Source organism: Microcebus murinus, chromosome 4 (genome assembly GCF_040939455.1).
Source record: "Microcebus murinus isolate Inina chromosome 4, M.murinus_Inina_mat1.0, whole genome shotgun sequence".
Lineage (NCBI taxonomy): Eukaryota > Metazoa > Chordata > Mammalia > Primates > Cheirogaleidae > Microcebus > Microcebus murinus.
In genome coordinates, this window is record NC_134107.1 from 53,493,743 (window position 1) to 53,520,684 (window position 26,942).

General features: G+C 36.0%; 2 protein-coding genes and 1 pseudogene across 2 annotated transcripts; 2 read left to right on the forward strand and 1 right to left on the reverse strand.

The window, feature by feature from the left end:
- The first annotated feature begins 415 nt into the window (after positions 1-415).
- LOC105859904 (olfactory receptor 5P76-like) lies at positions 416-1,360 on the forward strand. The gene has a single exon (XM_076001280.1). It carries the CDS (start codon positions 416-418, stop codon positions 1,358-1,360), a length of 945 nt encoding a protein of 314 aa, XP_075857395.1.
- Positions 1,361-2,298: 938 nt separating this feature from the next.
- LOC105859903 (olfactory receptor 5P4-like) lies at positions 2,299-10,827 on the reverse strand. Its single transcript, XM_076001387.1, has 2 exons — positions 9,878-10,827; positions 2,299-2,548 (listed from the first exon to the last, which is right to left on the reverse strand). Exons 1-2 carry the CDS (start codon positions 10,825-10,827, stop codon positions 2,299-2,301), a joined length of 1,200 nt encoding a protein of 399 aa, XP_075857502.1.
- Positions 10,828-25,468: 14,641 nt separating this feature from the next.
- Positions 25,469-26,414, forward strand: LOC105859902 (olfactory receptor 5P6-like; annotated as a pseudogene).
- The last annotated feature ends 528 nt before the right edge of the window (positions 26,415-26,942 follow it).

Below are 26,942 nucleotides of genomic sequence, written 5' to 3' on the forward strand. Positions count from 1 at the left end.
AATGCCCTTTATCCCCCTCCCCCCACAAGTCTGTTTCCAGTATGATCATCCACCAGATGGTGCACATCTCACTCATTATGTATGTATTTTCTTTTTTAGTTATACTCATCAATGTTTTTTGTTATTCTCATCTGTTTTATGTTTTTTATACTTTGAATTTAAAGCCACTTTAACTGCCTTTTTTGGAAACAATGTGACAAGAAAAGGACATGATTTCAAGGAAGTTTTTCTGGTGTTCATGATACAAATAATTTTCAAACCACAGAGAGATTCACAGTTTCAGGTAAAAATGTGTTGGTATTTGAATATCTTTATAGAGACTTCCCATGTGTACTAATAGAAATGAAGCCAACAAATTTATAACTAGAGTACTGTTCCAATCACAGGTTCATTTTGGGAGCAGCTACCATGACTCATGGATTCCCAGGTGAATGGGAACCACACTGCTGTGACAGAGTTCATTTTACTAGGCTTAACAGATAATCCAGTCCTTCGCGTTGTCCTCTTCATGATCATCCTGTGCATCTACCTGGTGACCATATCTGGCAACCTCAGCACAATCATTCTCATCAGAATCTCCTCCCAGCTCCATCACCCTATGTATTTTTTTCTGAGCCACTTGGCTTCTGCTGACTTAGGCTTTTCATCTTCTGTCACCCCCAACATGCTTGTGAACTTCCTGGTGGAGAGAAATACAATCTCCTACCTTGGATGCGCCATCCAGCATTTTTCAGTTGCTTTCTTTGGGACAGTCGAATGCTTCCTTCTGGCTGTCATGGCTTATGACCGCTTTGTGGCAATCTGCAACCCACTGCTTTATTCAACCAAAATGTCCACACAAGTCTGTGTCCAATTACTCGTAGTGGCTTATTTAAGTGGTTTTCTTAATGCTTCCTCCTTTACTTTTTCCTTCTTTTCTTTATCTTTCTGTGGCCCAAATCAAGTAAATCATTTTTTCTGTGATTTTGCTCCTTTAATTGAACTCTCCTGTTTTGATACCAGTGTCTCCACAGCTGTTCCCTCATTTACTGCTGGCTGTGTCATTGTGGTCACTGTGTTTGTCATAGTCGTCTCCTACATCTACATCCTCATCACCATCCTGAAGATGCGCTCCACCAAGGGGCGCCACAAGGCCTTCTCCACCTGCACCTCCCACCTCACTGCGGTCACTCTGTTCTATGGGACCACTACATTCAATTATTTGATGACCAAGTCCAGCACAACTGATCAGAACAAGGTGGTGTCTGTGTTCTACATGGTAGTGATCCCCATGTTGAACCCCATCATCTACAGTCTCAGGAACATGGAGATCAAAGGGGCTCTGAAGAGAGAGCTTGGAAGAAAAATATTTTCTTGGTGATAACTTTTATTTTGTGGTATTTTATACATTAATGTCTCATTAAGAAAATAGTAAAAGTAAATTGAATGTCTGTGGTTAAAATATATCTGTCCAGTGTGAAGCTTTTTAGTAAATGTAGGGGCTAGATTTTTGGATTAAATATTATATCACTGACTCACAGGGAGATTTATTTAATAAAATAAATATGTAATTAGGAGAACATTGTTTCACATGAAAATGTACTAGACTGCTGAAAATCCTTTTGAATTTGATTCATATTTTTTCTAAAAGATATTTTGTACAATAAGTTAAGGTAATTATACATCTAAACCCTTAGACTGTGGCCATTTTCAAAATCAGCTTATCCTGAAATAAGGCTGATAACTACAGTTGTGACTGAGTACATTTGGAAAGGAAATGACAAAGTGGAACCAAATAATAACATTGCTGGAGACATTCTTCTTGGAGAAAGGGTACCTACTGGGAATAAGCTTTGTGGACCCATAAAATTCTGGTCCGTATTCCCATTCTCTGTTTCTGGCATAGTTACACGGCTCCCTAGAGGAGAGCAAGAGGATTCTCTCACTGTCCCATGAATTTCTCTGTCAGGTCACAATAATTGATTTATTTTGCTGGAATGAGCAGAATTCCTCAATTCCTTAGGGACTAAGTGAAACAAAAGTAAGGAATCATTTCCAGGAAAATAATCCAATTGCAGGATGTCATTGAGACTGTGGAAGGAAACATTTTCAATGACTTGTTTGTGGTCTCACTCACACAACCTACTCAGGAATCTCCAGGGTTCTTGACTGTCTCTCCTCTCAAATTTTGACTAGCCCTTGGAGAGAGAATTATGTCCACATGGGCATGACTACCACATTTTTTTCTCTTTTTTGTCCTTAGTGTTTCAGACATAAATTCTTAGCTTTTTGCTAAGAGAATTCTGTGATTTTGCTCCATTAATTGGACCCTCCTGTTTTACCAGTGTCCCCACAGCTGTTCTCTCGTTTTCTGCTGGCTCCATCATTGTGGTCACTGTGTTTATCATAGCCGTCTTCTACATCTACATCCTCATCACCATCCTGAAGATGCGCTCCACCGAGGGGTGCCACGAGGCCTTCTCCACCTGCACCTCCCACCTCACTGTGGTCACTCTGTTCTATGGGACCATTACATTCATTTATGTGATGCCCAAGTCCAGCTACTCGACTGACCAGAACAAGGTGGTGTCTGTGTTCTACATGGTGGTGATCCCCATGTTGAACCCTTCAGCTAGAGTCTCAGGAAGAAGAAGATTAATGGGGCTTGAAGAGAGAGATTGGAAGAGAAATATTTTCTTAATGACACCTATTATCTTATAGGTTTTGGTACAATAATATTCCATAGATATAATAATAAAAGGAAATTTTCTGTAGTCAAAATATAGCTGACCATACATCATCAGCCAGTGTGGAGATTTCTTTTTAGTAGTGGATTTATTTTAAATGTTAAATAGTAAATCAGAGGCCCATAGTGTTTCCTCTAATAATATTAAGTTAAATTTATAATTAGGATAAACTAGATAATCTGCTGAAAATTCTTTTTAAGTTATATTCATATATTTCAAAAGTAGTTATCTGTCAAAATTTGATTTGAAGATGTATGAACTAAAGAGAGAAGTCTCACCTGCTCCCTATTTGCCTAACAGACATTGTTGATATAATGATAGGAAAAGTTGAGCAAATACTTTTGTTTATAACAGAAAAATATAGTAGTTACATAGCAATAATTGGCCTATAACATTTCCAAAAAGCAACTGGACACAATTACCATTTTCTTTTTTTATTTTTGAGATAGAGTCTCACTCTGTCACCCCAGGTAGAGTGCAGTGGCATCACCTTAGCTCACTTCAACCTCAACCTCTAGGGCTCAAGCGATCTTGCCTCAGCCTCCCGAGTAGCTGGAGCTACCATCATGCTCCATGACATGCAGCTAATTTTTCTATTTTTTTAGTAGACAGGTGTCTCACTGTTGTTCACAGTGGTCTCAAACTCCTGAGTTCAAGGGATTCTCCCACCTCAGCATCCCAGAGTGCTAAGATTACAGGCATGAGCCACCACACCTTGCCCACAATTCTCTTATTTGATCAGGGTCCAGTGTTACTCCCTGTTAAGCTGCTGTGTGTCTGTTCGCTCTGCCTTCTGGCCTTTGGTTCCATCCTCTGGATCATCCTTCCTTTTCCAGAAAAATGTTGCCCATGTTATAGCTGAGTAGTTTTCTTGGCCTATTTCCTGACCATTGTAGGGTAAGAGTCCACAGACCTTTCACTGTTCCTGTCTCTTTCAGTATTTTCTTCAAAAAAATTGTGAGAGTCATCAGAGAAATGCAAATAAACCTCTGTAAGATAATATTTTACACCCACTTGTGTGGTTAGAATCAAAAAGTAAGACAATAGAAAGTGTTGCTGAGAATGTGGAAAATTGGAGCCCTCTTACACTGCTGAAGAGAAGGTAAAATGGTATAATTATTTTAAAAACAGTCTTGCAGTTTCTCTAACTATTAAGTAGACAGAAGAATGGCCAACAAACATATGAAAAAATGCTCACCATCCCTAATCATCAGGGAAATGCAAATCAAAACTACAATGAGATATCACTTAACTCCAGTGAGAATGGCCTTTATCAAAAAGTCTCCAAATAACAAATGCTGGCGTGGTTGTGGAGAGAGAGGAACACTCCTACACTGCTGGTGGAACTGCAAACTAGTTCAACCTCTGTGGAAAGCAATATGGAGATACCTTAAAGCGATACAAGTGAATATACCATTTGATCCAGCAATCCCATTGCTGGGCATCTACCCAAATGATCCAGTGACACTCTTCAAAAAAGACACCTGCACTCGAATGTTTATAGCAGCACAATTCATAATCGCAAGGCTATGGAAACAGCCCAAGTGCCCATCAATCCAAGAATGGATTAATAAAATGTGGTATATGTATACCATGGAGTACTATTCAGCTCTAAGAAACAACGGTGATATAGCACATCTTATATTTTCATGGTTAGAGCTGGAACCCATACTACTAAGTGAAGTATCCCAAGAATGGAAAAACAAGCACCAGATATATTCTCCAGCAAACTGGTATTAACTGAGTAGCATCTAAGTGGACACACAGGTGCTACAGTAATAGGGTATTGGGGAGGTGGGAGGGGGGCGGGGGGCGGGTATATACATACATAATGAGTGAGATGTGCACCATCTGGGGGATGGTCATGATGGAGACTCAGACTTTTGGGGGGAGGGGGGGAAATTGGCATTTATTGAAACCTTAAAATCTGTACCCCCATAATATGCCAAAATAAAAAAAAAAAAAAAGAATAGAGTTACTGTATAATTGAGCAATTCTACTTTTATATAGATAACCAAGAGAAAGAAGACCATATGTCCACACAAAAATATTTTCCTCACTGTCCTTCAATCATTCACTGCCTACTACTGTTGAATACAGAACTATTTCACCTCACAAAAGAAATCAGGGTTGGACATATAGAGAGTGAACAATATTGAAGTAATATTTAAATTAATGAAATTGCATGAGACCCATAAGTGGCTGTAAACATAAGGCTATATTGGATGAATGATGGGATAGCCCATCATTTAAAGATCTGGTAGAGTTGCAATCTGCAGCAAAGATGAACGAACATAAGTGGACAAGACAAGTGGGAAGAAACCTAAACCAGGAATGTAAATTTGTAGAATACAAAAAAAGAAAGTGATTCAGGATGAGAGAGTGTGGGTACTTGTTTAATGCTTCTGATATTTGGCAATGTGGTGACTGTAGATAATTTAGCAAGAGCAGTTTGAGAGTGGGGAAATTGAAGTGAAATGGGAATGTACTTGATATGTAACTGATAGGTGAAAAATAATTTCAGCAAAAGGGTAAGCAGGAAAGTGGGAGGATATTTGAGGAGCAATGAATAAATCATTTCTTCTGGGTCATTTTGCTAAGTAAATATAGAAGAACAGAGGATTATAATGTTGGAAAACAGTTATGGATACACTGGGGAATTCTCTACAAGTCAGTCTAACAAATTTAGACTTGAATAATTTAAACTGTATTACATTAAATTGATGTCTATAATTTATTGATTGTAAAATCAATTTATAAACTACATATTTATATTTATAGTATGATTTTAATTTTGTAAAAATGAAAGTTCGTAATTCCAAAATGTCTGGGAGAATAAATATCAAGTTGGTAGCAGGAGATAATTTGTAGAAAATGGTCTATATATTATTCAGGGTAACCAAAGGAAATAGATGACTCAGTCTGGATAATAGAGGGGAATTTAATAAAGGAACTATTTGCAAACTTGTGGACAGAGTTTAGGAAAAGCTTCAAGGGTAATGCTGCACCTCGGGATAGTGGTCAGCTCAAAATCTGAAGGGGCAAATGTTGTGAGCAGTTACTGGGCCTTGGAGAGCTGTGGTAAGAAAACCAACTGTCAGGAGCTGTGGCATTTGGTGGAGGGTCACAGCCAACCCATGTGACCCAGGAGGAGAAGAGCCAGGCAAGTACACAAACCTTAGTCTCCACTGCCAGTGTTTCCCAGAAGCCCCAGGCAAGGGAATCTGTTAATATAGCTCATATAGGTCAGTCTCTTGGGATTTCATCGAGGTGGAAATGTGTAGAAAGTGGATCTGGGAAGACAAACAGGAGGTATCTAGCTCTCTTGGGTTTTAAGTTTTTTTTCTTATTGTCTTGTGTGTCTATGTATTTTTAAAATTTACATAAGAACTTGAATTCCTTTTGTAATGCTAAAACTATTTTTGAGTTCTAAAACTAAAGAAGAAGGTAGCAGGAAGAAAATTTCTGCATCTATTGCAGGAATTCCACTGGGACTATGAGCACCAAAATTTAAGTAGTGACAGAAGTAGCCATGCAAATGGAAAGGAGGTACAATACTGGAATGTCATTATACTATGTTGCAGGTGTTTCCTTGGGACAAAATAATCTCAGTAAAGAAGTGTGCAGCCATAATTTCACTGCAGTTAGGTCACACTGGAAGAAGTGCCCTCAATGAGATATCTCTTTCTAGCTGAACACTTACTATACAACTACTTCAACACACTGCAAAACATTTACTCAAACTTGACTATCAGAATAGCAAATAAATGATAATTGATTCCATGTGCAAATCACTAAAAATGTTTAAGTGAGGTTATGTGAGGATTGTGAGGTTATGTGAGAAAATATAAAGTATGCAGAAAGTAACTCTGATCACACCTTACTACTCACATCCTGGTAATTCTACAAGAGCAAGTTTGTCCCAGTGATTTTCAGGCTTTCAGGCTTTCCGGAGTGAGATGTGACAGTGACTTTGAATACATTTCTTAGCCTCTTCAAGTCTCAAGTTTTTAATTCAAAACAGGATATTATATTTATGCCAATCTCATAGGATGGTGAGGATTAATGATAGTGAAGATAATAGGAGATATGTGTGTGCACGTGTGTGTAAAACATTTATAGAGTTAAATAAAGTGAATGAATGTAAATTAAGATTCCAACATTGGCCAGATGGAATGGCTCATGCCTGTAATCCTAACACTCTGGGAGGCTGAGAGAGGAGGATTGCTTGGACTCAGGGGTTTGAGACCAGCCTGAGCAAGAGTGAGACCCGGCCTCTAGCCAAGCATTGGTGTGTGCCTGTAGTCCCAGTGACTCACGAAGCTGAGGCAGGAGATTGGCTTGAGTCCAAGACTTGGAGTTTTCAGTGAGCTAAGATGCTAAAATGAGGCCACTGCAGTCTACTCAAGGCAACAGAGTGAAACACTGTCTCTAAATAAATCAATAAATAAAGGAACTTCCTTCCTTCCTCACTCCTATCTTCTTATTAAAAACAAAAAGAAAACAAAAAGAAGACTAAATTAACCCAAGTAAATAAATAAAACAATAATAAAAATGAATAAAAATTTAAGAATTGGAAAATTGATATACAACACAGAAAAGCATAAATCAAAAATTTTATTTTTGGAAATGCTAATAAAATCGATATACCTCTAATATGCTAATAAGACCTAATAAAAATACAGAAATTACAACATCAGGAGTGAAATGATGACATTATAGATCTGATTGAAAATAAAAAATAAAAAGGTATGATTTTGAAATAGAAGTGATCTGGTAAACTATTTTTAAGAAAAATCTTACCAAAAATGACATAAAAATAAACTGAAAAACTGAATATTCCTTTACTCATTAAAGAAAATGACTCTTACAGTGACTTTCACACAGAAGTATAAGGCGCAAATGACTTCAATGTTAATTTCATAGAACTATTTATGACCTAAATGTCACCAATCCTGTAAAAAGTTCTTCTGAGAAAAGATAGCAAAGAAGCCTTTTCCAAGTCATTTTTATATTTGTATAGCCGAACCTGAAAATTTTGTTTCAAGAGTGGAAAATGACAGGTAAAACTTTCTTATGAACATAGATGCAAATATCCTGAAGAAAATATTAGTAAAAGAAATTCAATGATAATAAAGTGGATTAAAAAGCAACCCAAGTTAGATTTATTTCAGGAATTCTAGATTTATTTAATAATTAATGTATGAACATTAATCAAAGTGGGACTTTCATCTCTGAATTAACAAACAGAATTATATAAAAAAAAATTTGATCACACCATAACAAGAAAAGCCTAGGCAAAATAAAAATCACATATATGTATGCAATGAACCAAGGATAGTGAATTCATGGAAACTTTGATTAGCTCATATGTCCATAAGAGTTTGTATTCCTGAGAGCAGGTGAGTAGTTTGGCCTGCTGCATGCTGGGAGACTGAAGGAGTGAGGAGGAATCAACCAGTCCTTAGATGACATTGTAGACCATCTGGACAGGTCCAAATTTAGAAGAAATGCAAATACAAGAAAAAATCATTTCACCCAACAATAGCCTCCAAGGAATTTACCTAGAAATGAGCAGCAGAGGAGGAGCTGGTACAGAGAGAAATTGCATAGTCCCACACAGTCCCACAGTAAATGGATGTGTGGGCCTTGCCTATGTTGAATTCATAGGTAATTTAAAACAAAAAAACAAAAAAAGAAACCTAAAGTTCCATCCCCAACCTGAATTTCAGAAGTATAAAACTTCTAGAACAAAACATGAGAGAATATCATTGTGACCTTGGATTAGGTCACTAGATTTCCTGAAGTTGTCATCAAAACATTAAACATTAAAGAAAAGATTGTTAAATTGGATTTCCTTAAAATTAAAACTTCTGTTCAGCAGAAAATACAATTAAGATTGTATTTTTGTCTGAAGACAAACTTCAGAATTGGAGTATAACAAATCTGATAAAGGACTCATGACAGATTACAATAAGAACAAATCAATAAGAAAAGTACAATCTAAGAATAAAATTGACAAAAGACCTGAAAAAACATTACACAAAAGAGGATATACAAGTGGCTGGTAGATGCATTTATTAAAATGCTCAATATGAGAGGTCTAAAGTAATGAGAGTGAACACTGCCTGATTACTTCATTGTAAGAACTGGTGTCTCCCGCTGAATTCTATGGTGTCATCATTTCAAAAACTATGGACAAATAATTTCATCTACCAGAGTTCTGTCAAGGACTTCTTTAAACTAGTTCCTTCCATAGGTTGTCATTGTATCCCTGATTGTTTGCAAAGGGTTATGCTTTCACCAATTTATATGCCAGGACCATTGAATTGGGTACCTAAAATGAAGAAGTGACAGAAGTAGTGGCAATGAAGACCTTCTAAAGAGATATTACAAAGAAGGAAGGCCCTGTATTCCAAGCCTGCATAAACCTGGGTGTCTCAGTCAATAATTTTATGCCCTGGATTTACCAACTGGCCAGCTGAAAGAAAGCTCCACTGTGCCTGGGCCCCTCCCCACCAGCACCACTTGGGAGACTTTCCTACTATTCAAAGGCTTGTCCGATAAGCCTTCAGAAGTCCTTCTGTGCTACCTGGATTGAGTCTCCTGGTGGCAAAATTGTGAAACAAATTCTTTTGGTTCAGTTTATAGTCGATGGAAATGAAATAACGTTTTCCAAGATGTCATCATCAGTATTTACAAAGATTTGGATAATCCTGTGTAAAAGAGGCCAGCTCTTCCAGAAAAGTGACATGGGATGTCGATACTATCATCAATTAATTGCATGTTGATTGAATACATAATTCTTTCCAAGATGCTAATTTATGACATTAAAAAATATATACTACTTAGCTAAAGGGAAGAAAAAAACACACTCTAATCATAGACTCTGTTAATACTTGGCAGAGGAAAGAAAAAGTGGAACTGTATTCTCCAGGTATCCTAATCCTAAAATATACACATTTAATCTGAACCCAGTATATTTTCATGAAAATGATAAATTTTATTTTGTGACTCTATAGAATTATAAAGTGGACATGAATAAACATACTGGCATTGTATATTTAAGATCTTTTTCCCATATAAGAAGGCTAAGGAAACATGTGCAACATATGTTCCCAAAACTATTATTTAATAATTTCTGGACTCACATTGTATTTCTTTCAAATGAGGAATGTATTCTCACTATCAATTTTCTCATGGCCTCTTTCACTTCCTTGTTCCTCAGACTGTAGATCAGAGGGTTCAGCATGGGGATTATTACTGTGTAGAACACAGACACCACTTTCATATGATCATCTGAGTGGCTTGACTTTGGTATAACATAAACAAATGTAACTGTCCCATAGAACAGAGTGACCACAGTGAGGTGGGACGTGCAGGTGGAGAAGGCCTTGTGCCTTCCCTCAGTGGAGCGCATCTTCAGGATCGAGTGGAGGATGTACACATATGAAACAATTATGATAAACAGTGTGGTTACAATGACTGACCCAGCTGAGATGATAGGAGATAATTCGGCAATATAAATATGGGTGCAAGAAAGCTTCACTAATGGTGGGAGGTCACAGAAGAAATGGTTGATTTTGTTTGGTCCACAGAAAGTCAAGCTCAATAAGCAGCCAGTACACGACGAAGAGTTCACACAGCCACCCACATAGGCAGCAACCAACAAGATGATGCAGACCCTGGGAGACATGCGTGTGGAGTAGAGAAGTGGGGAGCAGATGGCCGCATAGCGATCGTAGGCCATGGCTGCTAGAAGGAAAGCCTCGGCCGTCCCGAAGACAACATCAGAGCCAAGCTGGGCTATGCAGCCAGCAACAGGGATGGCAATTCTCTCCCTTACGAAACTCACAATCATGACAGGTGTGACTGATGTGGAATAGCCGATGTCCACAAAGGCCAAATGGCTGAGGAAAAGGTACATAGGAGTGTGAAGCTGAGGGCTTCTTCGGATTAACATGATTATGCTGATATTGCCCGATATGGTAACAATGTAGATTCCTAGAAAGACCACAAAGAAAACTGCACAAAGAATGGGATCCTCTGTCAATCCCAAAATAATGAACTCTGTCACCATTGTGCCATTGCCAGTCTCCATTCTTCTTGGAATGGTAACTATTAAAATAAAACCCAGTGGATATCAGAATAAATTAAATGATCTCATAATTAATACATTTAATCCAACATTCAGCCTAGTAAAAAGAAAAATGTAGATATCACTTTTGTCTAATGCTTACAATTCAAAAAATGTTTATAAACATGTTGCATTAAGCATAACCTGAGAATATTAATGTCCATTATCCTAAAGCCAAAGATTCAAAGGGACCAATGACTAAGATCGGAACATGGCTAGGACTCTCATTTGTGTCATTTGATCAACTCTGGTTGTTCAATGAACACTTGCAGCTATAATATTTTAAGAACCTGTTGAAAACCAGAATGGTCAAGGTAACTGACTTTATGCTTCTGTTTAGCACTATCCAGTTAGTCTCTATTTCCCAGGCACATTGGCGACCATATTCCCCAGCCCCTGCCCCCTTGCAGTTAGGTAAGGCTGTGGACAGTACATGCCAATGGGCTATGAGAGGATATGTTGTGTCTCTCTTCAGGATCAAATTAAATTGCCAGGGGGCAAGTCAGTCTTCCTTTTCTGTAGTGATGCATTTTATATGACACAACTGCAATATAATGGTACCTCTCAACAGCCTGGGTTTTGAGTGAATGTCAAGAACAGAGTATATACTGAAAATATACAGAAAGCGAGATATAAATCTATGTTGTATTGACCACAGTGAGTGTCCAAGATTAATTTCTCAGAACAGTGTAACAGCACCTGATCTGATTAATATAATTACAGAGGAGTTGTAAATGGAAGATTCACGTAGAGTTTAATCGTGAGATCAATGTGAGAAATAAATCCAGTTTGGGTCATTAATTGCACTTTAGGTACTGTTCGGTCCTAACAAAAAGGAATACATTTTGTAATGTATTACAGAAATTTTGTAATATATTAAAGAGATATTTATTGAAATATGTTAACAAAATGTCACATGCTGTTTTATGCCAGCCATGTGAGAAGAACAGAATAATGCATAAATAGAAGGAAATTGAGAAGTCATTCCATTTAGCAAAAAGTTAATTAGTAGGTAGAATCATGAAATGCAAGAAATAAAATAATATATATTTCCATCTGTGGAATCTGTGAACATAAATTATCAGAAAACATTCTCAACAAAATACTTGGATAAACTGCTAGCTTGGATATATTAAAAATGCTCAGAATGCAGAAGTGAGCTTTCATGTAATCAAGAAACACCCCACTGACCAAAATGATGTGAGAGCTGATCTTCGTGAAATAAGCTGAAGCAGAACTGCAACTGTCTAGAGGCATTTGCCAAACTCTAAAATGAAGAATCTTATATTTTAATAACTGTGAAGACATTGAAGGTAGCGGTTAGGGCACACCCAAATCGGAGAGTTCAGACTGAGACTCCCACACCCTCCTCCCATGTATCTATTCATAATGCAGGAGTCCTTGCCTTCAACCTCAGTGAAATGGCAGTCTTTAAAATATCCTCTTACTGGCTAAGGGAGAGGAGAAGGAATATTTTGTCTCAGCCTAGTCTCTGAGAAAGAGAAAAAACCCATAAATCTCCTTTCCTAACAATTATTTATAATTGGTCTATCCTGATGCAGGTTTGGGATTTGAATTTGCATTTCTTATTTAGTTTAAATCCCCAAACTTTGAATTATTATAAATTAGTCATGTATTGGCAATTATATAGGATGTATTACTATACATATTGATATTACTATACATATTACTATACATATTGATATTATAAAGTGACATATTAAAGACATATCTGTGATAAGATAAGGATGACTAAAAATTTTGTTCTAGTACTGCCTATGAAGGAGGCATCTAAGGACTTCTGAGGCTAGGTCATAGGAAACCTTGTAACTTCCCTTTTGGATTCTTAGAACACCCATCCTTGGGACCACCTCTCTGGGGACACGGCTGCCATGCTGTGAGATGGCTTAGGCTTCTCATTTCTCACAGTGTGTGGTTGCCCACAATGTCAGTCGACAGCTTCAACTGAGCTCCCAGCAGATATCTCCCCATCAACGACTAGCCCAGCCCAGGCATGAGAGTGGAGACCCCATCTGGGAAGTGGATTCTGTAATCACAGCTGCCCCCAGTGATGCCACATGGATCCAAGCCAAACCTAGATGAGTCCTTCTCAACTCCCTGATCCATGAAATTATGAAGAATAAATAAAATGGGTCTTCAAAGCCATGTTTTGGTGTATTTTATCAGCAATAGATATCCAAACATTGCCTAAAAGAGTAATGCCAGTCCTATATGGATAGATACCTTTAATACTACTCCCAAAAGATCACACATTAGTAAAGCCACACCAAAGTTGAATGCACAGTCCAAAATTGTCACACACAAGAAGAAATGAGCCACTGTGAGCAAGATTTAGCACAAATAAGAAATGGAGAATTATTTCCTAAGATTCCAGATGGGAGAATTATCTAAAGCAGAATACAAAATGATTACTTAAAATTATTAAAGAAATAAAATATAATATTAAAAATCAGAGGATAGATCAAGATACTGTTTTAAAAAGAAAATTATATAAAAGAATGAAAAAGAACTACTAGAAATGGAAAACGTCATTAAATTAAAACTCAAGAAATAGTTAAGTACAAGATTAGATAGAGCTGAAAAGAAGAATTGTAATCTGGAAATGGATGTAAAGGTGTTTTTGAGAAAACAGTCATTTTGAGAAGCAAAATAACTGAATAAGTGACAGAAACATTAAGATAGAAAATTGAATGAGGAGGCCGATTTGAACATTAAATGTGAGTTTCAGAAGAAAAAAAACTTAGGAAAAATAGGGGAGAGGCAATTTTTAAAATAGATAATGGCTAAGAAAACACAAATAGTGAGTAGAGTAAATGAAGAAATATCCTCATATAGTAAACCTAAAAAAATACCAAGACAAACAAAAAACACTTAAATTAGTCCATGTTCAAATATAATAAACAATGAAGACATTACAATTAGATTAACAGCAAACTCTGTCAGTACCTACAGAAGCCAGAAGATACTGAAGTAATAAAGTAATAAATTAAAAGTTAAAAGGCTTGAGAGAAAAATAGTGATGTAATAATGACCAGCAAGATCTGAAGCAGAACTCCAATCATCTATAGATCCTTGGCAATCTGTAATTCAGCATGAGAAGAATAAAGGAAGAAAAAATGGCAATATTTACCACAATATTTACCAAATGAGAAGAATAAGCAAAGAAAAAATGGCAATATTTACCAAACAGAACATCATTAAAGGAACCTCTAAAAAAGTAAAGAGAGAAATAAAATGAACCAGAAGGAAGATCTTTATACGCAAGAATAAGTAGTGTGTAAATATATTGGCAAATATATGGATAATTATACATAAACATTGAGTGCATAATAATTATAATAACAGTGATTGATTTTGGGGAAAATAATGCCAAGTGAGACTTCCAGTTTCCAGTCTGGCATGTCAGAAGCTTAGAAGTCACCACTCGATCCTAACAAGTAAAAAGCTGAGCAAACTGAAAAATCAACAACTCTTCTTTAGATCTGTCAGAGGAGTGTGGACACAGACAGGGCAAACCACTGCCCCAAGTTGGAGAGACAGGCAGATCCTTAAACAGAAACCACTGCAGGAGCCAGTACTGGGGGGGAAACCTGGAACGTAACTGATGAATTGCTGGAGGCTCAGTGTGGACAAGTCTGAGAGAGGAAGACTTCAGGGTTTTAGTGGAGCCCTCACACTTGCCTGAGCTTTACCTCCAGGAAACTCTACCGGGTCTTCAAGGTGATCACCAGAGAAAAATTTCCTCAGGCTTCCACAAGGGGAGGGAAAAACTAACTACTTTGAAATATGCCAGAGACTTCTGTTCTTCCTAGAAAGGCCTGCCCTCAGGAGAAACTATTTTCCCAGAGTCTGACCTACTTGGGTTATATCAGAGCCAAACCTACCTGAGGAATAAAAATACACAACAGCCCCCTCCAGCCATCCTGTCCATAGGGGTGAGGGCCAGACGCACTGGAGAAATTCACAACCCAGGGGCACAGGCTCACCAAACACTGAAAGCTAACCGTAAATCTGCAGAACACTTCACTACCCACCACGCTGTACCACTGTGTTACTAAAGTCCTGTTTACTGAAGTTACTTTTATCCAGTACATCCCGTATGCCTAAAAAATTTACATAGTGTAATAAAAGGCTTATAACACCATTTGAAGAGACTGATCAAGCACCAAAACTGGAGTAACATTTGGCTGGAATATTGGAGTTATCAGATTGGAAATTTAATGATCAGCCCGGGGACAAGTACCACTGTGGTGCAGGATGCCAATAGCGGGGGGAGGTTGCACATGTGTCGTATGGGGGTGTTTGGGAACTCTCTGTACTTCCTGCTCAAATTTGCTTGAACCTAAAACTGCTCTGAAAAAAGAAAGTCTATTAAGTTTTTTTAAATGGGGGAAATGAATATATTAAATAATAACATATAAAATGGTAAGTGGTTTGAAAGGAGTATGAATTAGTGTTCCATTGATATGCATAACAAATTACTACAAACCTAGCAGTGAAAACAATACTCATTTATAATTTCACAGTTCTCTTGGTCAGAAGTCTGGGTTGACTCAGATGGCTTCTCTGCTCAGGTTCTCACAAGGCTGAAATCAAGGTGTCAGCCTGGCTGGACTCTTATCTGGAGGCTCTGAGAAATAATCCATTTCCAAGCTGATTCAGGTTGTTGGCAAAATCCAGTCAGGCTGTTGGCAGAATCCAGCCTGTTGTAGGGCTGAGGTCTCCCTTTCCTTTCTGGCTATCAGCTTACAGAGGCCGCCTGTATTCCAGGTCACATGACCCCTGCCATTTTCAAAGCCAGCAGCAACATACCAATTCCTTCCTGTACTTCCTGTCCCTCTGATTCCTTTCTTGGCTACCAGAGAACATGCTCTGTTTATAAAGAGTTTGCCTGGTTGGGTCAGGTGTATACAGAAAATCTCCATGTTTTAAGGTTAGCTGACTTGGGACTTGAATTGTATCTGTAAAATCTCTTCATAGCAGCATCCAGATTAGTGTTTAATTGAAAAGTCAGGGGATAGGAATCTTTGGGATTATCGTTAGAATTCTGTCTACCACAAAGTTAAAGAATTCTAAGGTTCTTGTTTTGAGAGAAGGATAAAGATATTTCTGAAATTCTATGGAGTATGTTGAAAGTTTAGGGATGTGTTAAAGAATAGAAATTGAATACATAATTTTCAAACTGGTGTCAAAAATAAAAAGATTTTAAAAATTAGTTTAATGCAAAATAAGCAAAAAAAATAGAAATCAATGAGAGTAGATAGAAAGCAAGTAAATAGAAATAACAAAATACGATGGTGGAAATCCAAAGAAATCAGCAATCATAATAAATTAAAGTGGTCTGTCAAAAGATAAACAGTGTTCATGTTGGATTTAAAAAATCTTTATACTCTGTTTACAAGTGAAAGCATGATACCATAAAGGATCAAGAAGGTGGAAAGTGAAAAGAGGAAAAGAGGCAAGTGTGGTGGCTCACAGCTATAATCTCTTGAGGCCAAGAGTTGGAGAACAGTCTGAGCAAGAGGAAGAGCCCATCTTTACCAAAAAACCAAAAATATCAAAAATTAAAAAAAGGAAAAATTAGCTGTACACAGTGGCCTGTGTCTGTAGTCCCAACTACTCAGGAGGCTGGGGCAGGAGAACCACCTGAGCCCAGGAATTTAAGGTTGCAGTGAGCTATGATAACTTCACTGCACTCAAGCCCAGGCAACAGAGTGAGACCCTTTCTCAAAAAAAGAAACCAAAACTACTATCAAATATAAAATAATACTTTCAATGTACTATCAAATATCAGAAGCCTGCTTATTGAAGAGGAAGTTTTATTATTGTTTTCTAGAGGAACTGAACTGACCATGTGTAAGTCCCCTGAATAGCCAAATGGAATATTTGCTACTTTTTGAAAGATCATAACATTTAAAATACCTCTTTACAAAATATACAGGTGAGTAACTAGCAGTTCTCTATCCTTAGTCAATCTGACTATGATAAATATGCTTTATGCAGTGACGATTAATTCAATGTGATTTGATCAATTTATCACATGAATTAACTTGATATAGTGAAAGAATGCTAAGTCTCTGATTTTATTAATTATTCCCAGGCTTGTGTCAGAGGTTTAAAAAACACAAATATGGAATAAATCTTATATTTTTATATGAAAATATATACATGAAATACCCAAATGAATTCAAAACACGACATTAGTGCCAACTAGTATGATATGTGAGGCATGACATATAGTGCTATAATGACAATAAAATGAAATTTCAGCCCAAAGTTCTGGGAATAAATTCCAAATCTCCCACTTACTACCCAGGTGATCTTGGAAAATTTACATAATCCTTCTGAGCCTCATTTTTCTTACAATTGAGATATAGGAATATTTACCTCACATGGCCACTATGTTAATATGAAATGATTTATGTTAAAACATCTAGCAATGAATGGCAGTGAAGGAATAATCCATATATAAGAATCTACTTCAAATAAGAAACTATTATCTTTCACTACAAATGCAAAAGACATTTTTATATCAAGAACCAAGAATGAATGTTACCTACCGATCAAATATAATGACAGACTCCAGTAATCATCCCTGTTCAGCAGGGCTTATTTATATAAGATTTAGGACCATTTGTAATATAAGACCAAAAGTACTTGAGCACCAGACATGCACAGGTTTAACATACTATGGAAAATCCAATGAGAGAAAATCCAGTAAGATTGAGACAATTAGATGTGTTTATGTATTCACAGCCCATTATGATGGCTGAGATATTCACTAAGATCTCAGGGGTTTCATTAATTCTCTTCATTATTTGTATATGGTTATTACAACTGCATAGATCTAATTAGTTTGGGGGCTTCATGTGGAGGTACATAATTATTCTGAGCTATGGCTGCAATCACCTGTGCCATTTCCGAGGAGCAGCTATGACCAGGTCCCTGGAACTATTTTCTTGAGCATTGTCATGTGGTTTATAATTAGTCACACTTAGAGAGCTGCATTGAAGAGCCATAATGCCTTTTTTTGTATTAAGATAACCTACATTTCCATTCAGCTTTGGCATTTCCCACTTACATAATTTCGTTTTTGCTTTCTAAAACCTTGGACTCTAGAGCTAGACAGAGATCCTGTTATTGAAGATACTTCTTTCTTTCCCCATCCCATGTTTATCTCAGTCCCAGTGCTCCCTTTCTAGACAAGCCAAGGATCTCTTCTTTTTTCCTAATTACCACGTGGTTTTTTATGAGTGATATTACTGTTTGTATTGTTCTGAAATTGCTTGTTTCACTCAATAATAGTTTTAAGATGATTCCATGTTGTATTGATCTCCTTCAAGCTTTGCAATGATGTATACTACTCCAAAGTACTTAATTAGTATTTATTTAACTATGCTTCTACTAATGCTTTATTGTATCAGTATTTGTCTTGGATATACTCCAAGAAGTGGAATAATTGGGTCGAAATGTTGGCACAATTTAAATTCTAATAGATACTGCCAAATTCCCCTTAAAGAAAACCAGCATCATGATGTTTTGTGCTAATATTCTATTACATGAAACTTTTTGTTATTTATTTGACTTAGCAGTTTCTGAAAGTCTCACATTATGATTGTAGATTTTTCAATTTCTCGTATTCCTATTAGATTTTGCTTTAAATGTTTCAACATAATGTTATTAGGTATATAAATTTTATTAAGACTGCTACAACTTTCTTTTGAATAACACCTTGTATTTTTATAAAACTTTTTTCTCCCTTTTTATAAAATTTTAAAAGTATTTCTATCAATTTACTTCCCAGCAATACTGAAAGTACACATTTCCCCATTCCTTAAACTGTGGGTAGTGTCAACCATCTATTGTGACGTGATCTAATTTTGTTTTCCATTAACTATGCTTTTTTGATGTTCTTTTTATTGTTTTACTATCAATATTTGTTTAAATCAAATTAATTTTTGTACTACTTTTAATCAAATAATATGGAATTTATGCATCTTATTTCCATTCTTCCAATAGTTGTAACTCCTAAAGTTTTACATTTTCTATTAGCACCTCTTTACCTATCACCCTTCCTGCTCTTACCACTCCCCATCTTGTTTGTTAAATTCAAGAAATTTAGCTAAAAATTATTATTTTTTGATCAACAATTATTTAGACTAATAAAGTACTTTTATTTGTTTCTCTATTCACTCCGCTATTTGTGTTTCATGTGTCCCCCTAGGTTCTCTCTCTTTTCATCCAGAAGAATAATGCTGTAAGTAGTAAAATTTCTGAGTCCTGCCATGATATAAAAGTGTCTTTACTTTCACTCCTCCTTGAATCACATATTATTAGGGTACTGGATTCTATATACTTAATTATTCTCCACCTCACAACTTGGAAGAATTGCTTCTTTCTATTCCTATATCCTGTGCTGTTGATGAAAAGTCTAGTGTCAATATTTTATTCCTTTGTAGGCAATTATTATTTATAGAAACTTTCAGGATATTCTTTATAATCCTTTTTTGTAATTCCACTACATAATTTTGGGGGTAGCGCTTTCTTTTTACTTTTCTTACTTGATTCTTAGGAAGACCTTTTTCTCTGAGAACCCTTGTCTCTATTCAACACTAAAAGATTTTCTCCAATTATTTCATAAGGTGTTGTTTCTCTACTCCCACTTCACCACTCTCACTCTCTCTTTTGGGACTCCTGCTATGTACATGTTAGAACTTCTGAATCGATTTTCCATATCTCAACCTTTTTAAAAAATCTTTCTATCTCTTAGAACTTTTGTGTTATATCATGGGTGTATTCCTCAGCTATGCTTCCCAGCTCACCTCCCTGGACCATTATGATGTTCAACCCATCTGTTAAGGGTTTGCTTCTTTATTTCAACAATAAGATTTTTATTTTCCAGTATCTAAAGTTTTTTTGTATGTATTTTTTTCTTATATCCCTCTGAGTATATTAATTAGAATAAAGACTAGAATAACTACAATGATCTTAACTCTGTTTCCTTTGGAGCTAGATCTTCAGGTGATCATTTGATGTCTATCTTTCATGATGTTGTTTTTTCCTCAATCATTGGCTGTTTCTCATAGTTTGCTCAACTTTGTACCTCTGATGATCCATTTACCTTTATGTAAATACTGGTAACCTACAGGTCAGATTACCTTAATCAAGCTTTCACATTAATGCACCTTGGGGAGGTCATGTGACATATTGCCTCTGAGTAAAGAATCTAACGGTAAATTCCTCATGTACTGTACATGTACTGATCAATGTATAACCTGCTGACATGAATAGGACAGATTTATGTTAATATCAACTGAAGCATGAAGTTCTACTGATTGTCTTGCATGTAGATTTTTTAGACTGCATGATGTAATCTGTTGATAATGGTCATAACTTCTGTATTGTACCCATCATTGAAAGGAAGACAACTCCAGTATGAGGAGTCTCCTCCCTTCTTTTACATTTTCCTATAAAACCTTTCACCTGTGACTGACTGTGGAACACCCCCAACTCTATTGGTGTGTTTTCCTGGGTGGATCTTCATATTTGTTTTCAAAAAAACCTTTATTAAATTATTTCTGCCTCAGAACCCTCAATTTTGGTCAAAAATGCTATAAACATTTACCATTAGTAATGTTCTCTACCTCCATTGCCCCTGACATAGGGACTTAGGATGCACTGCCAGGTGGAGAGTCCTAGGAATTTGATTTCTGGACCTGTCTGCTTCTCATTCCTCGTGAATGTTGCCAGCCTCAACTGTTGAGCCTAAATATTCCCTCCTATGTCCCTCTCAGAGGAAGACACCGTAACTGATTCTCATTTGAAATGAGTTGGAGTGTGAAAGATTAAATTAAATGCTTAACTTCTACAGGGATACCCCAAACAATGAGCCTGTTTATTATCATTAAGATATATGAACATTATGAATGAAACAACTACAAAACCAAAAAAAAAAAAAACCCAAAATTTCTTAAAGCTTCAGCAGTGGTTGTGAGGAGTCTAGAAGAAAGAAACTACCATTTTTACATTCTATATACTACTCTTATTTATTGTAGTATCAACTAACACTTGCCCTATGAATGGTCATATCAGAGAATCTAGGAGAGTTTAATCACATAGTACATCTGCACACACAAGCTCACAGGCACACTTACAAGTTCTTGTCAAGTCTCTCCAAGAAGGGAAATCTCTAGGATATCAGGGTATGTGTAGTTTGTGCAATCTTTTTCAGTGATTTTGGATGAGAGCCTTTGACTTTGTGATACTTTTATTTTCATATATATTAATAGTGAATTATGATTTTCTCATGCTATTCAAGTACAGTATTGACAGAGATATGTCCATATGACATTATTTGCACTCTTCTCAATGACTATGGCAGCCAATGGAGAGCAAACCATAGAACATGTGTCAGATCTTCTGTTTGTTTTGCCCAAGGCTTACCCTGTTTCCATGTCTGACTTTTGCCTTGAGTTTGCCATTCTATTCTCTGTTTTCAGTTTTTCAATGCCCTTCCCATTTAGTCTTCTGGGTTACTTTTCTACCAACAATAAGAAAGTGACAACATTCTTAATTTCCAGCTATCTGTACTCATAGTTTCTTCAATACCTTCTTTCTTCTTCACACCTTCCCTCCATTATGAAGAAATAAGTGAAGATTACATCTTTTTCACAAAACATTTAACCATAATACTAGCAATAGTAACCTAGAGCTTTAATAATGTCATTCATTCACTCACACATTCACGTAATTCAAAATTATATTGAGTACCTCTTATATCTGGGCACTTTCCTGGACTTTCATAAATATGTGACAAATGTCCAAAAATGCCTTTCCTCATAGAATTTATCTTCTAGCATCTCCAAAGCAAAAATCAAGGAACTGTGGTCTAGCAGTAACTTAATATGCCAAAAAATCAAAAGAAGAAAGAATAATTCAATAGCCCTGTCAAGCATAGTAATCACCAATTAACTTGAAATCAATTAAAGTTTCTCTACCTCCTTCTGGCAAGGAATAGAGAAGATAAAAAAAAAAAGGGAATGTGGAAAAGAGAATGGAGAGGAACAAAATAAGATGGGAGTAGGAATTGTTTGAGACCTTATATGTTTCATATCTTCCTGCCACGTTTATGTTATACTTGTCATACCACATGTCTTATATTTCTATAAATAAAGATTTCACAAGTCATTGTTAAAAGTTTTCACTTGGTAAGTTGTATTAATTTTAAAGTAATTAAGAGAAATATATTTTTAGCTGTGTTAAGATATAATTGAAATAAAAATAATGAAATAATGAAATAATAAAATAATGAAAAAAATAAAAATTATGTATATTTATCAGGTGTAATGTGCTGTTTTGATATATGTATACATTCTGAAACCAGGTGAATCAAAATATGCTTTACATGCTTGATAAGTTTTTATGATCATATATTCTACTCGTTTAGGAATTTTCAAGTATATAATGTATTATTATTAAGTATAGTCAACATGATGTACAATAGATCTCTAGAAATATATATTTTTATCATAAACCAGGTATTTATCATTTTAGATTCCCTTCATGTATTCCTACAGTAAAGAAATTCCCATTCTCCCCTGGATGTCCTGCTTCCTGGTTTTATGATCAAGGTCACTGGTGTCCCAACAGTGTCTTGATTCCACTGGGACATGGGAGAAAACTGTTAAGCATAGTTCTTGGCATAAAGTGAGCTCTGACATGAATGTTGGCTCAAATTATCTTAGTGGTGGTAAAGCCACTTCCTCAAAACAGGGGCTTCAAGGGATGATAGAAGAGATTCTAAAATTAGGATTAGCAAGAGAATTAGGGTGGAACAGAGTCTTTGGTTTGAAAATAACTGTATTTCACCAACGCCCCCTATACTGTATGATGCTGCTAAAGAGGTAACACTGAGGCATCGACAGTGAGAGACCATTTCTTATCCAGAAGTCATCCACACCTTCTTTTAATTTGACCTTCCTACTTTTTAAATTTTGGAGTATTACAGGGTCCAAAACTTTGGTTACATAAATTGCCTTTGCAATGCCTGAATAAGAGCTACATAGGTGCGCATCCCCCAGATACACTACACCTGTAAAGTGTGAAGTTACTCATCCCGAACTCTCCCCTCCCACCCGCCCGTGTGACACATGATGAATGTTACTTCCATATGTGCACATAACTGTTGATCAATTAGTACCAATTTAATGGTGAGTATATTTGATGTCTGGTTTTCCATTCTTGTGATACTTCACTTAGAAGAATGGGCTCCAACCCAAGTGCCCACAAATATATGAGTGGATTTATAATATGTGGTATATGTATACCATGGAGGTCTACTCAGCCATAAAAATGGTGAACTACCTCTAATATGATATTCTATGTACACCTTTTAAGGCATTTATTTTCTTACTTTTGCTCTGATAATTAATATATCTTTCTTTAAATTTTTTCTTATTTAAAATTGCCTAAAGCTACACCTCATAAAGCTACTTTGCCTAAAGCTACACCTCATATTCCCTGACGGTGCTTAATGATATGTTTTGTAGATATCAATACAAAATACTTAGCAATAAACAATATTGAATGGAAAAAGCTATGGTTAACATTTTATACCTGAAATTTAGTACTGAATATTTCCTAATCAGAAGTATTATTGCAAATTTGGAACATATATTTTATAAGAAATTATTAGATTATGTTCCCTAATAATTTTTAAACAAAGTTTATAGAACTATGCACGAATACCTAAATACAAACAAAAGAATAAATTGACCACTTGAGTATTGACAGAGTCTGGAAAGATTACTTGTTTTTTTGTCTGAATTGAACTGCTCAATTTCCACTACAGGAAATAATGATGCTCCATGGTGCCTTTGAATTCATATTTGAATCTCTAGAGTCTTTAGAGATATTTCCTCAAAGGAAAATGAAAATGAAAAATAGCTATATAACCACTATGACTTTAATTTGTTACTGAAAGATGGATGAGTTCTCATTGCAAAAGGTAAGATTACTTTTGTTAATGAATCTGATGTATTGATTTTCAATGCCATTTGAGAACACTTTATATCTTTAGTCACAAGCCATTGTGCAGAAACAGGGCAGATGTGATCAAGCAATCAGCTACTGAGCAACTTTGGCTGAATTGCTCTGTTTCCACCCTCAGTTTCATGTGGGTAAACAGGTACAATCCAAGTTACCAGGATCCCCTGTTTATCTACCCACAGGACAAAACTCACATGGTCTTTCAACACTATTCAAACTGGGCACTCTGCAATAATGTTAATAAACTCATTAGCTTTGAGACACTTTGGGTACTTATAGATATTATAAAGATTTTAATTAAGGATTTAAAAATGTAAAGATGATGGAAATATTTGCATAAAGGCTTACTTTGCTTATGGACCGAAATGCTTTTAGCTTCAAAGCAACAACATAGTAGACACAGTTTGGGACATAAAGTCAGAAAACTTGGAGATAAGGGTCAACCTGGCCACTAGCTGGATGATCCTTCTTAAGTTTTTAGGCTATACTTTATTCAGCTATATATTATGTTGGAAATAATATTATTCGTTCTGCAAAATCCCAATTGAAACTCATTGTTATAGTAGGAAGTTATGTGATTTATTCAAATAAATATATTTTAATTACATTCTAAATATTAATCATATTTTTAATACTGATTACATTCATATTTCAAACTACTTGAAAAACAAAACAATAACATATTTAATTATAAATATTTTAAAGATATTTAATGAATTTACAATAAGTGACCTCATTCATAATAGTAATTTGAATTTTTCTTCTGGTAATAGACTCAAAATCTATTTTATTTCTTCCTTTTTAAAAATGCTGTTATTTAACTGATAGATATTGTGAAATGTGTTACTAACCAAGTGCCTGTTTTACACATTAGATGCCAGAAGGCATCACAAGTACACTATTATCCACTTGGTGTCAGGTGTGTTGGACTTAATGGTATTATTTAACTTTACTTGTGTATTTAGTAAAGAAATAAGCAGTCAGACTTCCTGAGTTTTATGTTCTGATTCTACTACTTGCTATGTTACCTTATACAAGTTACATAACATCTTTCACATTCAATTTATATATCTATAAAATAATAATAAAACTAATATTATTTTATGGAAATTGAACTAGACTATGGATACAAACTTCTTATCCCTATGCTTAACATTTAGTAAGCATGTAAAAAGTGTTAGCTATTACTCAAGTCTTTATTTAAAAACTCTATATGTATATTTTTATTTTTTTTATATACTCATCAATCTTTTTTGTTATTCTCATCTGTCTTATACTTTTTATACTTTCAATTTAAAGCCACTTTAAACTGCCTTATTGGAGACAATATGACAAGAAAAGGACATTATTTGAAGACAGTTTTTCTGGTGTTCATGATAAAAATAATTTTCAAAGCACAGACTGATTCACAGTTTCAGGTAAAAATATACTGGAACTTGAATATCTTCCCATGTGTACTAATAAAAATGAAACAAAAATTTATAAGAACTGTACTATTCTCGTCACAGGTTCATTTTGGCATCAGCTACACTGTCTCATGGATTCCCCAGTGGACAGGAACCACACTGCTGTGAGGGAGTTCATTTTATTGGGCTTAATAGATGATCCAGTGCTTCATGTCATCCTCTTCATAATCATGCTGTGCATCTACCTGGTGACCATATCTGGCAACCTCAGCACAATCATTCTCATCAGAATCTCCTCCCAGCTCCATCACCCTATGTATTTTTTTCTGAGCCACTTGGCTTCTGCTGACATAGGCTCTTCATCTTCTGTCACCCCCAACATGCTTGTGAACTTCTTAGTGGAGAGAAATACAATCTCCTACCTTGGATGCGCCATCCAGCTTTTTTCAGTTGCTTTCTTCAGAACATCTGAATGCTTCTTTCTGGCCGTCATGGCATATGACCGCTTTGTGGCAATCTGCAACCCACTGCTTTATTCAACCAAAATGTCCACACAAGTCTGTGTCCAGTTACTCATAGTGGCTTACACAGGCAGTTTTCTTAATGCTTGCTCCTTTACCTTTTCCTTCCTTTCTTTAGCTTTCTGTGGCCTAAATCAAGTCAATCATTTTTTTCTGTGATTTTACTCCCTTAATTGAACTCTCCTGTTTTGATACCAGTGTCCCTGCAGCTGTTCCCTCATTTACTGCTGGCTCCATCATTGTGGTCACTGTGCTTGTCATAGCCGTCTCCTACATCTACATCCTCATCACCATCCTGAAGATGCGCTCCACCGAGGGGCGCCACAAGGCCTTCTCCACCTGCACCTCCCACCTCACTGCGGTCACTCTGTTCTTTGGAACCATTACATTCATTTACGTGATGCCCAAGTCCAGCTACTCGACTGACCAGAACAAGGTGGTGTCTGTGTTCTACATGGTGGTGATTCCCATGTTGAACCCCCTCATCTACAGTATCAGGAACAAGGAGATCAAGGGGGCTCTGACAAGACAGATTGGAAGAAAAATATTTTCTTAGTGACATTTTTTATTTTGTAGGAATTTTTACAGTAATGTCTCATAAATGACATAGTAAAATAAATAGAATGTGATTAAAATGTATCTGTTCATGCATCATTATCAAGTGTGAAGATTTTTAGTATATAACGGGCTAGATTTTCTTATCAAATAGTAAATCAGTGGTTCACGGGGAGTTTTCTTTAATAAAATAAATTTATAATTAGGATAACATTGTTTCACATGAAAATATACTTAATCTGCTTAAAATCTTCTCAAATTTTATTCATTTCTTGCCACAAGTTCTTCTCTACAGTAAGTTAAGGTTAGTATATTTCTAAACCCTTACACTGTGTCCATTTTCAAAATCAGCTTATCCTGAGGTAAGCTTGCTAATTATAGTGATGACTGAGCACATTCTGAGAGGAAATGACAAAGTGGAACCAAATAATAACATTGTTGGAGACGTTATTCTTGCAGAAAGTTTACCTACTGGGAATGAGTTTTGTGGACTCATAAAATTCTGGTCTGTGCTCCTGGCCTCTGGTTC